The sequence below is a fragment of the Populus trichocarpa genome, chromosome 7, assembly GCF_000002775.5.
Source record: "Populus trichocarpa isolate Nisqually-1 chromosome 7, P.trichocarpa_v4.1, whole genome shotgun sequence".
NCBI classification, from domain to species: Eukaryota; Viridiplantae; Streptophyta; class Magnoliopsida; order Malpighiales; family Salicaceae; genus Populus; species Populus trichocarpa.
This window is the reverse complement of record NC_037291.2, coordinates 9,827,737-9,845,044: the sequence shown is the minus strand read 5'-3', so window position 1 is coordinate 9,845,044 and position 17,308 is coordinate 9,827,737. Positions and strand designations below refer to the sequence as shown.

Genomic DNA, 17,308 nt, shown 5'->3' with positions numbered 1-17,308 from the left:
CCTTTTGCTCTAATACACTCCAATGTATCGGGATCTTCTCCACAAACTATTGCAACTGGCCATCGTTGGTTTGTTATATTTGTCAATGAACCCAAATGACTTGACTTTACCTAATGAAGACAAAGGAGGAGGTGTTCCCAATATTCCAAGCATTTCACACCATGATTCAAAATCAATTTTCAGCCAAAATACGAGTTCTTCGATCAGACAATGGAGGGGAGTTCATCAACCATCGGTTCAAAGCATTCTTCCAGCAACAAGGTCTCCTCCATGAAACTTCTTGTGCTCAGACTCCACAACAGAATGGTGTAGTTGAACAGAAAAATCGCCACATCCTGGAAATAGCTCATGCTCTTCTTCACGGCATAAATGTTCTAACTCATCACTAGGATGATGCAGTGAGTACGGCTGTATACTTACTTAACAGAATGCCCTCTAAAGTCCTGCATTTCAAAACTCCCCTGCAAGTGTTTTCCTCTTATGTTGCATTACCTACCGTGTTGTTACTCCGATAACGTGTGTTTGGATATATGGTTTTTGTTCATCTCCATAAGAACCAACGCTCTAAACTTGATCCATGTGTTGTTAAATGTTTGTTTCTGGGTTATGGACTAAATAAGAAGGGCTACAAATGTTTTGATCCTATTTGTCGTACCCGACATCGCGGCGGCCTTAAAAATTTTTATGGAAAAGAACAGATTTCTGGCATCTTGTTTTTTGATGGGAAAATGTCTTGTTTAAGGAGTCGCCACCTAATATTACGGTCACTAGGAACCCTAACTGATCAACAGAGATTCTATGGTACAGGACTGGTTGTGGCTAGGGAAGGTATTAGCACACCTAGCACACCCTACCTGAGGTAAGCTGCATTACTGGTTTTGTCTTAAATTGCTAAAAATTTGTTGATTTATGTTATGATGGTTTACTTGTAATATTCCTGACTCTGGCACCAGTGAATATTCAATTACGGATACTTCCAACTCTAGCGTTGGTAAATATTACATAGCTATAAATTTAACTCACTATTTTTATTCATAACTTCAACATCAGTTAATGAACAAATAAAATGAATTTATTTTTATACATGAATGTATATTTTTTATTTTTATTTTTTATTTTTTTTTTCCGGTCACTGGCCTGGGCCAGTGACCCGGCTGGCTTTTACCCGCAAGCGTGCGTGAACAATTCATGCACGCTTGCTACAAACACAATGTAATTAAATTTGTAAGTGTACAGTGTGGGTGAATTATCTTGCAAAGCTGGAGAAACTCACCTGGAAGCAGGGAGACGGAGACGTGATGGAGGACTGGTCGGCTAGTTGCTTTCTTCCTCTGCTTTTGTTTTTCTTTCGCTTCACCTCTGTTTTTGGTTTTCTCTGCTTGGTTTCTTCCTGCCTGTCCCCTGTATTTGCCCGTTCCCCAGGCTTCTCTTCGTGTTCTAGGTTCTCTCCCCAGTTCTTTTTTCGACTCCCCCCTGTTCTCTGTTTCTTCTTTTTTTCTCTCTGTCTAGTCTCCTTCCCCTGGCTTTTTCGTGTTCTCTCTGCTCTCCCCTGGCTCTTTTTTCAGCCCCTCGGTTCTGCCTTTGTTTTTTTTTTCTCTCGGTCTCTCTCTCTCTCCTGCCTTCCCCTCGCTCAGGACGAAGACGATGGTGATAAAGGCACGACGTGCTGCTGGTTGAATGGAAGCTCCCTCCTCTGTGTTTTCTCGTTTTCGTCTCTGTGTTAGGCTTGTTTGCCGAAGCCCTGGTTCTGTTTTTCATCCTCCCTTTTCTGCTCAGTCGCTCTTTGGCTTTTATAGCCAGAAAAAACAATGCCGTTTCTTCCAACCATAAAGTGTGATAATTGCAGAAGTAATGGCTGTGCGGCGGTGGGCGTCCGTTTCGGTCGGGTGAGGAAGATGAACAGTAACAGGAATCGGTGCCGTTTTGGTATTCACAGCTATATGCATTTTGGCCCTTGAAGTTTTGAACGTTTTGTAATTAAGCCCCTATTTAAATTGTAATTGGACCCCTGACTTTTTGCACGCTTTACAAGTTAGTCCTTGTACTTTAATCTATTTCAATTGTGCCCCCAATTAACCCCAAACTTTGATATTTCTTCAATTAAGTCCCTGATTTCATTAATTAAATTAATTTCAAGCTCAATTAAGTCTCAAAACTTATCAATTCTCCAATTAAGCTCTTAATTTCATTAATTAAACTAGTCAAGAGTTTAATTAAATCTTTAAACTTCCAATCATGTTGCCCTTAACCCAAATTTTAATTTATTTTTATTTATTTTATTTTTACTTGTTTTTCATCATTATTTTTTTATTATTTTTCAATAAATAAAATAATAATAATAATTAAAATCAAAAAATCAAAAATTGGGTTATGACACTATTAACAAAAGATTCTACGTTACCATGGATGCTACCTTTATTGAGTCTGAACACTTCTATTCTCCTATGGTCTCCAACTTAGTTCTTCAGGGGGAGCCTAGAAGTGAAGATCTGAATTGGACATGACAGCTCCAACCACCGTTAGCACTCCTGATAATTTGGTAGACCCTGCAGCTACCATTGTTAGTAATCCAACAGACCCCGCTGATGACAGTCAAGCACATGCCATTGATGACAGTACAGCACATGCTAACGGCAGACAACTAGGGGAGCCTGAACATGGCGCTGGAGGAATACATGAATATTAGCTTAATGGAGAGTTTTTGAATCAAGAAACCCAACTAACCCCTATCTCTGCAGTACCTGAATCTCAAACTGAGAACAGTCCTAAGGTAAGCTCTCTCATTGTCCTTCCATATACTACTAACTTAAATACTCTTGTAGAGTATGTGTTACCTTTCAAACACAACAGAGGAAAGCCACCTAACAGGTACTCCCCTGATACAGAAGAAAGACGATCCAAATTCCTCGTTGCTAATTATGTGAGCACCCAACATCTATCTAATCCGATTCAGAACTTCACCAAAACATTATCTTCTTGTCATACTCCAGATAATATAGAGGACGCTTTGGCCGACTTTAAATGGGCACAAGTTATTCAAGAAAAGATGGAAGCCTTACAGAAAAATATTACATGGAAGTTGATAACGCAACCTGAAGGAAAGAAAATAGTGGGGGTGGAAATGGGTATTCTCAATTAAATACAAAGTTGATGGATCAATTGACCAATACAAAATTGATGGATCAATTGACCGATACAAAGCAAGGCTAGTGGTGAAAGGATTTACGTAGACATATGGTATAGATTATGTAGAGATGTTCTTCCCAATTGCTAAATTAAATACTATCAGAGTTTTACTATCTCAAATCTAGATTGGCCACTACTTCAGCTTAATGTAAAGAATACCTTCCTCCATGGTGGCCTTGAAGAAAAGGTTTATATGGATATCCCACCAAGCTTTATATCATCTTCAGGAACTAGCGTTGTATGCAAGCTGGAGCGAGCTCTATATGGATTAAAACAATCTCCTCGAGCATGGTTTGAGAAATTTAGCTCAACTGTGAGAAGGTATGGCTTTGTTCAAAGCAATGCGGACCACACTCTCTTCCTTAAGTCAAGACTACAAGAGCAATTATCAGCCGAGTTTGAGATGAAGAATCTGGGTGGACTTAAATACTTCTTAGGAATAGAGGTGGTAAGGTAACAGAGGGGTATATTCTTGTCCCAAAGAAAGTATATGATGGATCTACTTTCTAAAGTGGGATTATTAGAGTGCAAACCAGCAGATACTCCCATAGTTCAAAATCACAAACTCACAGAACACACAGACCAAGCACTAACGGATAAAGGACAATACCAAAGGCTGGGAAAACTTATTTTCTTGTAACACACTCGCCCTGATATTGTTTATGTCGTAAGTATTGTGAGCCAATTTATACATAATCCAAGCAAAAAACATATGAAAGCATTGATTCGAATACTTCGATACTTGAATCCACACCAGGAAAGGGTCTGATGTTCTCTAAAAATAACCACTTGGATGTTAAGGGATACACAGATGCAGATTAGGCAAGGAATGTTCTAGATAAAAAAATCCACGTCAAGATACTTTACATTTGTGGGAGGAAACTTAGTTACATGGAGGAGCAAAAAGCAAAAAGTGGTGGCTCGGTCAAGAGCCGAAACCGAGTTTAGGGGGATGGCAAAATTGCTTTGTGAACTACTATGGCTTAGAAGGTTACTAATGTAAATAGGCTACAGTCCCAACATGTTGGAGATGAACTTATTTTGTAACAGTAAGGCTGCAATTGATATCTCACAAAATCCTATTTAGCATGATTGAACAAAACACGTGGAGATAGACAAACATTTTATTAAGCAAAACCTTGAAGAGAAGATTATCCGTTTTATTTTTGTCATATCAGAAGACCAACGGGCAAAAATACTGATAAAGGAGTTTCTAGTAGAATTTTTCATGACTCCTTTAACAAGTTGGGCATTAAAGATATCTATCCACCTCTCTCCCTCTCTCTCTCTCTCTCTCTCTCTATATATATATATATATATATATATATCTGAAGGTGCTTAAGCAATTGACAAGAGAAGAAACTCACAAAGCTGGTAAGGGGGCATACCACATTCCATCCAAGCTATTGTCTTTGAAATGGAGGTACTGCATCTATCTCATGCTCTATATGATTAATGGATTTTGCTCGGTGTGGTATATGCGATTTCCTTCTACTCCTGCACCTTCCGAGACGATGCAGTAATTGGCTGATACTTGCTCTTTCACTGCACTGCAATAAGTTGCTCTGTTACTTCTGCCAAGTAGCACTTTCGTTCATCATCATCACCATAATAATAATCCCAGCAGGGGAGGTAGATGATTTGAGATATCTTTGGAGAGGTTGAGTTTAAATCATCAAAAAGACAAAATTTTCCATCAGAGTCCATGAGGCAGAACCGTCCATTACAGCTTGCCATATCTTCATGCCACCGCCGCCGACAATGCCAACAACGACAAGATTCAATAAATCTCCACTGTTTGGCGTCTCCGATCTTGCAAAAAGTCACAGCTTCTACTTCATAATTAAGAATCATAACATAGCATGGCAGGTTACTCGAGATGGAGTAGAATAAAAGAAAGCTTCGAGAGTGGACAGGTGAGATTTGGAATTCCGGTCATTATAACCAGAATGATTAGTGGCAGGAGGGAGTGCTAGTGAGAACCAATATAAGCAACATCTTTTTCTGAAACAAGAACGGTTCTAGTTTGGGTAGGCTTGAAAGGTATAGGGAGTGATCCATAGAGGAGAAGACTTTGCTTGTGTCATGGGCGAGAAACGGTACATTTGGGAACCACCATTACAGGAGCTCTAATCAGCAATCACAAGGCCTGGAATAATAGGTGAATAGATACAGAAGGAGCTTGTAAAGGAACCGACTTCGCAGTTGAAAAATCGATGCTGCAAAGACTGAAATTATCTGGACTATTTACAGCTTAAAAGTTTGCAGGTCAAATCAAACAAGAGTTTGAAGAAGAGTTATTGCTCCACATCAACGTGAAGGAGGGATCTAGCTAGGATTTCAAGAATTTCTTACAGGTGGGGATACATTTATGGAAGTTTCCTTGTCAACAATACGGGTCAACAATTGCAATAAAGAGACTGAATTTCCTGATTAATTAAAAAAGATTAAATAGGAAACAGACACTGCCAATGGAAGAAAATCTACTTCTTCAACTTGTGTAATAATAGAAAAAGAATGATGTACATTTTAATTTAGGCTTCAATGAAAACTACTAGGCTCTGCCATCACCACATCGCTCGTATAACAAAACTCATCACAATTTCTCTGCTATAGAATTTTTGGATGTTAAATAGCCAGGAGCTAACCACCAAACAAAGCAACAACTATAACTCACTATAGAAAGTAATCTAACTATACCTCGTGCTGTTCCTCCTGCCCCACCACTTCTTTTTCACCCTATCAAGGGCACCTTCATCAGTTCCGAGCTTGTTCAAAATCAACTTTGTTTCCCGTAGTCTCGATCCATAATCCTTCTTCCAAGCTTCAAACATCTGCTTTAACCTTCTGAGCTCTCGGTCAGCATTCATACTTGCATCAACCTGACCAGATTTTACCTCTACCAAGAACTTGGCATCATCTCCAAAGACTTGACTCCTCTGCTCAAATTCTTCAGCTAACCGGCTTATAACACTCAAGCCCGCACTAATTGGTCTCACACCGTTATTTTCTTGACCCCTATGGTTACTTCCTGTATCCCAGCTAAAGTCTCTCTCTTCGCTTGCGTTGACTGATGCATCAGAATTTCTCTCAGAATCATCAACAGATAGGCTCTTCTTTGCAATGGAGAGGCTGGATTGTAGGGATCTCATCTGTTTCTGCCACATTTCTTCCATGGACTTCATTTTTAACTCATATTCAGACCAGCGGCTCTCATATTGTTGGAGCCGTTGGTGAAGGATGTCATTCTCCTCCTCTTTCTCTCTAAGAGCAGCCTCAGCTTTGAGAACTCGTCGCTGTAATTCAGCAAGATAAGATGCCTTCATGAGCACCTCATCTGACTCATTGCCCTGTTGAGAACTTGTAATTGTTTAATATCTCAACTGTAAGAATACAAGAGACTCTAATATGAACAGTGTCTTCTTAGGAAAGAAGGACCAAAGCATTACCCTAACGAATAATCACCAAAGATATTTACACCATTAAATACTGTTTCAGTCAGCCAATAAAGATCACACGTTGGGTTTCACAATGGGGGAGGGCAACACAGCAGTGTCCTATAAAATTAAGCCCATATGATAGTTAAGTGACAGGCTGCATATGATCCATCCTTGGAACTGGATCCTCACCTTCATTATATACATGTAGATTTTACCAGGAATTCATAAAATTAAGCTCTTGGCGGGGGATAGAGCAGAGTCCTTAGGACAAGCAACCAGACAGACTGGGATATATATCTACATCAATTTAATATAGTATACTCACAAATCACATGTATGGATAGATACAACGATAGGTGCACATACATGAGACGAGAATTATCAATCCCAATCTCATTTGAAACCAGTGCATTGCTCTGTTATGATATCCCTGAAGCTTCTTTTTCAATAGTAAAAGGTTGCAATTGAGATACATACAGATAGATATAGCAAGTTCAATATAAATAGACAACAAAAAAATACAAAAACAAATCAGGATTCTATCAAATAGGGAACTAATGACAACAAAATTGGAAGCAAGATTAAATTAGCAAACGAGTGATAGTTATAATGGGTGTACAGGAAAAAGAAGATGGAAAAGTACCTTAGTTGCCCCAGATTTCAATAATCCTACATCACCTGAAAATCTTCTCACCAACCATCCACGAATAACTGCAGCATAGCAGACAATTTCATGAATAACAGACAGACCATCTTATTAATAAAAGCAAAGCAGCTTGGTTTAAACATTTCCAAACAGAAAATGTAAACAATCTCAAGTGTTGACTGAAACCAACTAGACCACAACCTCCAGGAACCCAACCCAGAGATTGTTCCTTGCAAACTCTGATCTCAATCATTCAGATGAGCAAAGATATCTGACTTTACCGCAATAAACTCACAAGTCCAGGACAGAACTTATGAATACCTGATTGTATCAAGATTGATGCTTGATGCATGTTTTTGTATTTTTTCCTACAGATTGTGCTTTTGATGTGTCTTTGTATAACAACAGCAGCTCTATGTCTTTGTTGTAAGACTGCATATTCCTTTCTGAATTTCTCTCCACGAACAACTGTATGAAGGAATAAATAAGTCATCATCACAGGCATACCTACATATAATTTATGTTTCCTTTTACAAGTATGACAATGGTTTAAAGTAAACAAAGGTTCACACTAGAAAAGAGAGGGTAATACATGACTGAAGAGCACAAACTCCTCTTCTGAGCTGCCTGAGGTAACTGCGAGCTTGGTGCCCTCTGAAACAGCTTTGAACACGTAAAATACCATGTAGAGTGCGGTTTCTTGTATCCTCAAGCACACCAATCTGCATAAAAAGTACGAGATGAGCATAAAGGTTTAACAATCATGTTTGAAAGTAGGTTGATAATAATCCATGGTATTTATCCCAGGAAAAAAAAAAATCTCAAAACCATCTAAAGAAGCCATGTATGATAAACATCTAATAGTCATTTGTATGTATGTTTGTTCGTATGCATGTAGGTTTCCATGTGTTTAGTGTGCATATGCAGATTCTCCATTTCACCTGTCCTGTTCGGAAAAATAATTTTGTGTAGCCAACTTGATACATCTCTGGCATGATATCGAACTGATGAAGAATTGCAACTGATACGCTGAGTGGATCTTGAGAAGCAACATTTTCCAGCAGAAGAAAACCATATCTGATGCAAAAATCGTGTCAGGCAATAAGCATCCCAAAAGCAAAATGAGATACTAAACACTATGGAATCAGACAATTCTGGAAGTTGTCACATAAGTTGAAAGAGTAATTTTCTTTACCTTCTGGCAAACTTCTGGTGTGACATTCTGGTAGGAAATCCACACCTTGATATACGAACTACTTCTAGAACTCCGCAACATCTCAGTTGCTGCAATACAAGTCCTTGCTCATATGACCCAGGAGAAGGAGAGTTGTTAGGCTTTATACAACGTATGAAATGTGGTGTTGTGTTCTCTAGACGTTGCATCAATTGGAACAGTTGGCCCTATACACCAAAATGCTAGGTTAATAGAATTATTGGGACAAGCAGAAGCTAGATTGTTACCTAGCATTCACTCATCTGTGCTTGACACATCAAATATAAAAGCCTAACCATTCAGATGTAAGGGGAAACATGCAAGAGAATAATGATAATCCCTTTTTTTACCATTAACAGCAACATACATCTGATTTACAGGAAACTTTTCAAAGCACTACCATCAATAATACAAGTGTTGATTAAGAACAAACTCTTTCTCAACTGATCCAAATTAAAAAGAAACAAGTTTCCTAACTATCAGGATTGAACAGTTCATATTCTTGATCATCACAAATCAATATCTGATAAATAATGGCTTACAAAACCCTTTTCTTGATAGTGAACAAAACCTTGTATCATTAGGCAACGAAAATAAAAGAAAAATAATTCATGGCCATTGTAAACCTTAGGGCATCCCAGTTTTAGGTTTGGGTACAGACAACAGAACGTAATATACCTTAAATTTTGTTGCAACACTTAGCTTTTGTGAATCTGCTCCACCTGCTTTATATAAATGACCAACTATAGGTTTCTCAGTTTGTGTAAGCATATTGGAAGCAAATATCTGGGGGAGATGGCATGAACATGAAGAGAGAAGCTGGATAGAGTCCAAGTGTAATAAGTCTCTATTCTTCTCCAGAAATCCAGTTGTATCATAAGTAACCTGAAATTCAACACAGTGACAGCATTAAATGAGGTAGCCTTTTCATGACCAAAAGGTCATGGCACCTACATTGTTAAATCACTTTAATCTTAAGGGAAACTAAAAGAATCAAAAGCACAGTCGTCCACAGCTGGCTGGGTCACACTAACAGTAAAAGGGATCTGAACAATGGCATTCTTTCAAACAGTGCCATATCAAATTTGTTGGTCAATTTTGACCATTACAAGCACTTGAGTCACAACAAAAGGAAAGCACAATGGACTATTTGTTGACTGAAAGGCCAATACCTCGCCAGCATAATGGCTGACACTGAAGGCCTTGCCTCGCTCTCCTCTGAAACAAGAATTAGAGTTCAAATGCTGTTTAAGCTTGTTGGCAAATGTCAAATCTGTGCCATTTGGAAAGGTGGACTCCTCATCCAGTAATGATAATAAGCCCAAAGGTTTCTGCATAAAAGATAAAAGGTTCAGGTTGTATAAATTCAAATTTCAAAAACAGAAGAAATTTGAGAGAAGTCAAGAAATTCCTGCATAAAAGATAAAAGTAAAGTTGTCTAAACTATGAAACTTGAGCATTAGAACTAATGCAGAAAACAATTTTAAGAATCCATTTTTACTGTGCACGATCATCCACATTTGTTAATTTTAATTTGTCAAACAAAAAGAAGAAAGTCTCATTGTATCAGGTTTTCTATACCTCTATTACACAAACTAGAAAAAAAAAATGAGAAATACACTCATGATAAGAAGGGAGTCAGCTTAGATAGCTTTTCTTGAGAGTTTCTTAGAACTCTAAAAAAAACACGTTTTGTATTTCTTTTGCTGACCACGTCAAGAAACTATCCCATTTGCACCTCAAGACCTCAGTTGACTTGTAAGAAGACAGGGTATGAAACTTGCATTCAACATTGATGGAATCCCTATCCTTCTCAAGATATGCAAAAATGCATTGGTTAACCATAGAAATAACCATCAGGTTTGAATATAGTCCACAAAACATTATGCGGTGAGGAACAGAAACATCAATTTAATTATCATATCAAGGTATATTCAACAGGCTCGAAACAGTAATATTACAATAGAGGTACATGTTTCTATTTCCAACACTACAATTCAAAGAAACAAATAAAAAGCACAAATGAAACATTCTAGCGAGTTACTCTGTACCTTTTCAAAAAGATTGAGACAGTCTTGGTTATCTTCAAAGTCAACCTTGGCCCAGTCAATGCCATCTTGTATGTATTCCTGGAAGACAAGAACATCTTGTAAACACATGCACTGCAAATGTAGTAATGCATCCTAATTTCTTAGGCTACAGAAGCTCAAAAGCCTAGTACTGTGTCATGTATAGATGTTGAAACCACTACTAATCCATCATAATGATATGTCAGAATTCTTAACCTTTTTTCCCCCAAGGAGACAGAAATTTTGTTTTTTAACAAATAGAAGAATTCCAGAACTCACTTTTGGATATTGAGGATCAATGAGTGAAATTTTAAGACATCCCTCACCCATTATTGCCTTGAGTTCAACTATGAAACCAGGAGTCTTGTAAGATGTTTTAAGATACTTACCTCCTGCTCCAACTTGAATAAATGACGATTGAAGTGTTGCTGTAATCTCTCATTCGCATAATTTATGCAGAATTGCTCAAAACTATTTCTCTACAGATACAGTAAATAGCATAGAATGCCATATATCAAAATTCAACTCACAAACAGAGAGAATATCACAGTAGGATGATGACTAAACTCACTTCAAACGATTCAAATCCATAAATGTCAAGAATGCTGATGGATCTGCCGGTTCTCCTTTTACCAACTGCAAGTGATTTGTTGACTTGTTCAACAAGCCAATCAAACAAGCAAGAATATATCGACTTTGCCAGAGCATCTCTTGTATCAATTGCCTGAAAAGTAGAAGAAAAAATTGTTCATAACTGAATCTCTTTATGCACTCCATGGAAAATTACTATTAACAGGAGCTCAAGTAAAGACCTTTGCATTCATACATATCTATATGTTTTTAAAATTCAATTAACTTTCAAATAGATACCACCTCCAGACAGACTGCAGGGTGGTCCAATATTACAGTTTTAAAGGTGAAAGTTTGAAAAGGATGTTGGTGCTTGTTTAGATCCGTCGCTTATGAGAGGCAAGCATATACTTGTTGCCTTGCTATATATGCAAGTGTAAGTCAAACGCAACAGTGAGTTTCCCCTTAAATATCTAACTATAGAAAAGGCTGATTTTTGACATTTTCTCACCTGTGATAAGGTTAGCTTTTGGACAATTGTATCATTTCCAACCCTCATCTTGCGAGTAGATAAAGCCAGCTTAAGCTCCCCAACATTACATCCAATCAATTTTGCAACAGTGGTTAGACCTGAACATGATAAAAGCAAGCCTCAGTGCAACAATTTGACCACATGCTGATGACACTATACCAAATAATTTCCAAGGAAAAAGAAGAAAACGGAGTTTGATTTGCCTCTAGAAACAAGCACAATCACTCTAAGAAGTATCAATAAGATCAAATATAAGATGCTGTTGGAACTAATACAACATATAATAGTTGTATTTCATCCTCACAAAATAACTAAAACAGAAAAATGAAACAAACAGAAATAGCATTATTGCAATTATTGCATGTTTCATTACTTGGGAGGTCAGCATTTTAATTAGCATTGCCAGTCTGTTTTAATTACTGTGCGAAAACCTAATCCTTCATGACTATATTTGTCAAACCATCCATGACTAGCAACATAAGTTCAGCTGTCATTCATATTCAATGTCCATGTCGATGCAGGGTGGCCAATCAATCAAAGCAACTCTTCTCTAGATTTACTTCTGAACATTATTACTTTTTCAAGAGAAAAAGTCAAGAGAATTATTATTTTTTCCTAATAGTGAGAAACAATGGATATGATGAATTTAAATATGTTAATCATCCAATTTTTGAAAGCATCTTACCTTCATCTGCCATAGGTTCAACATGATTTTCATTATCAACAACCGAAAATGAGACATTTCCAAGCCACAGCACTGCAGCAAGCATTGCAAATACACTCTCTTGGTTTTCCTTGCTGACATGAACAATATCCAGAGCTTCCTGAAAAGTTGTAGCAGCTATAAGCAAGTTGGCATGCAAAACCTCTAGTCTCAACATAAAAGCGAAAAAAAAATTGAAGATTAAAAGCAACTATGCAAGAAAATGGGAAGCCAAAAACAAACCATAACAGCATGGAAGCGTTCAGCATCATCAACCCCAGTAATTGTGTAGCAATTGCTCTGCCTTAAATATTTATATTCACTTGCAATCTTCAAGTTTATTTTCTCTGTGCTCATGAAAGAAACAGCAGAAATGGGGTAGGATCATTTGTTATTATTACATAGGAATCAGTATATTTGGATGCTCTTTTTAAAGAAAGGAACTTGGTGCGCTCTTAAAATATGCATCAAAATTTGAACACATTGAGAAAATATATGGCAGTACATACCTCTTAGTTTTGGTGAAGCCCCAGCACAAAGCTGATAAAATATATGATATGACCTCTCACCCTCCATGCATTGGACCACTCTGGACTGTTTATTTAATAGATTAAATTGGCAACTCAAAAAAATGATGCAGGCAATATGAAAGAGGAATAGAAAATTACCTTTTCCAGTAAAACTGTGCACCAAACAAGAACGAACATAGATTCATAACTCGGTCAGTAACAGAAATTTCAAAAAAGTGAACAGGAAAATATATCCAACATCATTGAAGTGCATCAGTAATCTGAGCAATCTTACATGTTTGAATTTTGGCACCTGATATTTTTCCTGTTTCACTAAAGTGGATTTCAATCAGCTTTCCCTGCAACATGTTCAGAACAAGTATTGATAATTAAAATTAAATTCTGGATGACAATAATAACTGTCATCCCTCAATACCAGTAGGTTAACCTAAAGAGTAAAGAACACTGTGATGTTTCAAACAAAGAACATGGAGCTTACAAAGCGACTTGAGTTGTCATTCCTCAATGTCTTGGCATTACCAAAGGCTTCTAGAATAGGATTGGTTTTCAATATTTCATATTCTATCCCACTGCCACCACCAAGAGCAGCCAAATATTGCATTGCTATCTTTGCTGTCTCTGTTTTTCCTGCTCCACTTTCACCACTGAGGCAACAAACAAATGGAATCGAACTCAGATGTGTACAAGGAATGTTAAAAAAAACACTTTAAACTTCTGCTAAAAATGCTATAAACTTGTGCTTCTTTGGTATGTCATGTTATGTGCCATTTATTGGATGATATGCATCACGTGTACTGTATCATTTTGAGAAAGTGATAAACTGGTTAAAAGAACACAAAAGGGAGGCACGTGCTAGTATAAATCCAAAACCATCCAAAAACTTCTAGATCATCAAAATCCAAAACACACAAGACAAATGAAAGTGAGAAGTACGCGACCAAGCAGAGTTCAAAGGAAAGATAGAATTTCTTCCTCGATTATACTCCATGATAGCGTGAGTCACTCAAATAAAATAATCACAAGGACTTTGCATACCCAAAGAAGACAAGAGAAGCAATAAGTCCATGAGCAGACAATGAGGCTAGGTTTGCAGAATCTATAACCCATTTTTTCAGTGGATGGGCTATTTCTAACACGCTGGGATGCAAGGAAGTTATCATAGTTAAAGTTCATTACGTTCTCCAGTAGCTTCACCCTTTTTTCATGGCCTTTGTTATATACTGCAAATTATTTAGTCTTGTATGTTAACAGTGAACACTATATCATATAATAACAAAAGCAGAACTCTGGTCACCACAAGGATAACGAGATGGTATCTCTCTAGATGTTATTTCCAGATGAACATCCACTAAACCTTCAACATGAACATTGACATAGGTGTGAAATACACATGGTTTCAACTTGTCATATAAACTATCTACAAAATGCCACATTATGAGTTCCTACTCAAACTGCCTAGAAGCAAACAGCATGAGGAACAATTAACTGATAAGCTATTAATTGAAGAAGCACCTTCAAAAAAAAAAACTTAATTACTCACACTGTACTAACCTTATAATGATAGATTGATTTACTTCATCTGGAGAGAGAGGAAAAAAAAGAATAAGAACTCTACAAAATATGACAAATTTCAGAAAGTCACAAACCACCAGAAACTCAATCTTTCAGAATATATGAAAAATTAAACCACCTCGTATCATTTCCCGGATGGCCGTGTCTGTAATGGCATACACATGTGGGCTCTCCATAGATTTATTCTTATATGCTTCAATGTAATTATTTCCATATAAAGGAACTTCCTTAAAAGGATTGATGGCTACCAGAACTGGCCCTGCTTTTGTCTAAATTGCACTCAAAAGAATTAGGGGAAATCAGTATTTCACTAACTGATTCAAAACCAAACATAATACTAACACAAACACTTACATAAATCATATCATGATTGTATCTATACTGAAGATTGTACAACACTGATGGCTCATTTAGGTAACTAAGTTGCATGAGATCATCTACACCATCAAGGATATCAGGATTTGCTGGCACAAGACTTTCAGTTTTCACCTTTAAAACCTATGATTTGAAACGCAAGTCAAATTAAAACATCCCTGACTATTTATACCACAAAAACATCTTAAAAAAATTTCTGAAAATTTCACTTACTTTTCCATCAGGGAGAGAAATAGTAGACTCGGTCCCTGAAGTTGATAAAATCTTCCCCAGCTCCCAATTCCCATTAGGAAGTTGAAACCAAGATTGAAGTTTCTGAAATGGTAAACTTTAACATAGGTAACAAGATCAATGAATTGAATGCTAATCAATCAACTTAAATCCGAATAGCTTCATCATAATTTAGTATCAACCTCCACAGCCTCTAGATAAATATGCATCCAAAACTGCAAGAATTTAGCCATAATCAGACCAAAAACTAATCCCATTCATGCAAGGGTACCTTGTTTGTAGCATAGGAGCTGGTATCAGACCACCTGCGTTCCCTGCGAGATGTTGATATCGAAGGCAAAGGCATAACCACAGTGTCCAAATCTTCATCACCCACAGAAGGCCTTTGTTCAATCAAGATAGCAGTCCGACTATAAGGTGAATCCTCACTGACATCATTGCCAACACTATCCTCAGCTCCCTCAACAAGGCCATTCCCTATATCATTTTTTTCTGGAAAACTCAAACAGACTGCATTGCTATTTAATGATTTCACATCCACAGATTTTTCCAATTGTTCAGATGTTGGCGAACCCACGAACCTAAAATCAACTGGCAAAGATTTGATCGACTCTAGAGAAGGCAAGACCTGGGATTTCGGTAACATTTTCTCTGATCCTGACGATTGAGTTCCAACAGATGCCATAAGATAAAGGATCAATTAAAAGGCTAACTTTTTAGCTTTTTCACCCTAAAAAAACGTCTTATCACAAGGCCACACTTTAAAACTTATTTGGATACAGCTTGATGGAGGGGACCATAGTTTTAGAAACCAGCCCTAGTGCTCCCTCGATACTTAGTCACCACCATTCACAAGCTCAACACCTCAAAAAATCTATCCAAGTCCTTCAAGTAACCCAAAAAAGAAAAATCAATACAACCCTTCACTAGCAGATACTTCTCACGGATCCTAAATAAATAAAAAATGGTTCAATTCTTCAAATTCCTCTCCGTTCTTCAAACTTGAGTTACTAGAAAACCGCTCTAGTTTCTGCAAACATTAAGCAAGTTAACAAACTTTTATACCTTCCTGAATCACAAATTTCACTTACAAGGTTAAAAAAGACAACAATGCTTGTAAGACTTGACTTGTATATGCTTTTAAGCAAGGTACCAAAATTTATAATTAAAAAAATAATGAAAAAGATCAAAACTTGAATATTGAAGTTTGAAGTTTCAATTTTTCTCCATTAGAGACCAAAAAACAAAATAATAAGTAAATCAAAGAACCAAACTTTTCTCCAATTTCCTTCATTTTCTTCCCACTTAAAAGCAAATAAAATGTGCTGAATCAAACCGATCTAATATCCAAACTCACATTTTCAACCCATTAACATTCACAGTAAGAACCAGAAATCTCAACTCCAAACTTAACAATTTGAAAATAAAAAACAGAAAGAAGCATCTCTTCGCATACCTTGAAATGGTCTAAACTGGCTCTTGTGAGGAAACAAAAACCCTTCTCAGTAAAGCAAAGTAAGTCAAAGCTGGCAGATCGATCTCAAGAAAAAGAAGAAAAAAACCTTACTACATACAAAAAAAAGTGAAGTGAAACAGTGAAAAATGAAGCTCTCTTTTTCTATATAAAAAGAAAAGGCCAAAAACTTAACAGCTCAATAGCAGACACAGCAACTGTAGGTATAGAGAGAGAGAGAGAGGAGTGTTGTTTGGTCTGCGAGAAAGTGAGAGAAATTTAGTAGCAAAATAGAATATTGAAATGGGAGGAGGAGGCGGAGGCAGGCAGGCTTGTGGAGAAGAAGCAGCTTTTTCTCTGCTTCACAAATAAAATAAAAATAAAGAGAGGAAACCAAGAAAGCTTCTCTTTTAAAAAAAAAACAAATTGAAGTATTTTACTTGATTTTTTAATTTTTTATTTTTATTTTTTTCGTACCAAACGAATGTAAGGGCGTGATTAGGAATACAGTAAAGAATGTTTTATAATAAAATAATATTTTTTTATAATAATAAATTAAAATAATTTAAAAATATCTAAAAAAATTTAAAACTAAAAAAATTTAATTTTTTTTTAAAAAATTCAATATCAAACAAGACTTTTTAATCATAGTTTTGAGCCGATAAAAAACTCAGTTGTAACTCGTTGATTTTTATTTTTTTTATTAAAACGATATTATTTTGATTTTAAAAAAAAAAGAATTAACCCGGGCTATCCGGTGACCTGGTCAAAACCCGAAACCCGGGTCT

The 17,308-nt window shown here is 36.8% G+C and overlaps 1 protein-coding gene across 3 annotated transcripts; it reads right to left on the bottom strand.

Moving 5' to 3' along the window:
* Window positions 1–5,658: 5,658 nt before the first annotated feature.
* LOC7457168 (myosin-1) lies at window positions 5,659–16,901 on the bottom strand. 3 transcript variants are annotated; one of them, XM_002310601.4, is made up of 24 exons: window positions 16,524–16,901; window positions 15,339–16,097; window positions 15,050–15,151; window positions 14,816–14,959; window positions 14,580–14,730; window positions 14,441–14,468; window positions 13,368–13,533; window positions 13,164–13,227; window positions 13,028–13,041; window positions 12,869–12,953; window positions 12,603–12,706; window positions 12,342–12,480; window positions 11,636–11,754; window positions 11,126–11,278; window positions 10,944–11,033; window positions 10,537–10,614; window positions 9,658–9,816; window positions 9,164–9,370; window positions 8,468–8,673; window positions 8,214–8,349; window positions 7,865–7,994; window positions 7,594–7,740; window positions 7,270–7,337; window positions 5,659–6,536 (listed from the first exon to the last, which is right to left on the bottom strand). In XM_002310601.4, exons 2-24 carry the CDS (start codon window positions 15,750–15,752, stop codon window positions 5,877–5,879), a joined length of 3,564 nt encoding a protein of 1,187 aa, XP_002310637.4. In that variant the 5' UTR covers window positions 15,753–16,097; window positions 16,524–16,901; the 3' UTR covers window positions 5,659–5,876. The 3 variants fall into 3 exon arrangements, with proteins under 3 accessions (XP_002310637.4, XP_052310451.1, XP_024461151.2); XM_052454491.1 differs by having other exon boundaries at window positions 15,339–15,724; XM_024605383.2 differs by lacking the exon at window positions 16,524–16,901 and having other exon boundaries at window positions 15,050–15,164; window positions 15,339–15,580.
* Window positions 16,902–17,308: the final 407 nt, after the last annotated feature.

Excerpts from the sequence above, each read along its gene's own strand:
- LOC7457168 (XM_002310601.4), bottom strand. The coding sequence starts at position 15,752 with ATGGCATCTGTTGGAACTCAATCGTCAGGATCAGAGAAAATGTTACCG. Across the intron at positions 12,481-12,602 it reads AACGCTTCCATGCTGTTATG|GAAGCTCTGGATATTGTTCA; the intron begins GTTTGTTTTTGG and ends ACAACTTTTCAG. Across the intron at positions 11,279-11,635 it reads AAAAGCTAACCTTATCACAG|GCAATTGATACAAGAGATGC; the intron begins GTGAGAAAATGT and ends TCTACTTTTCAG.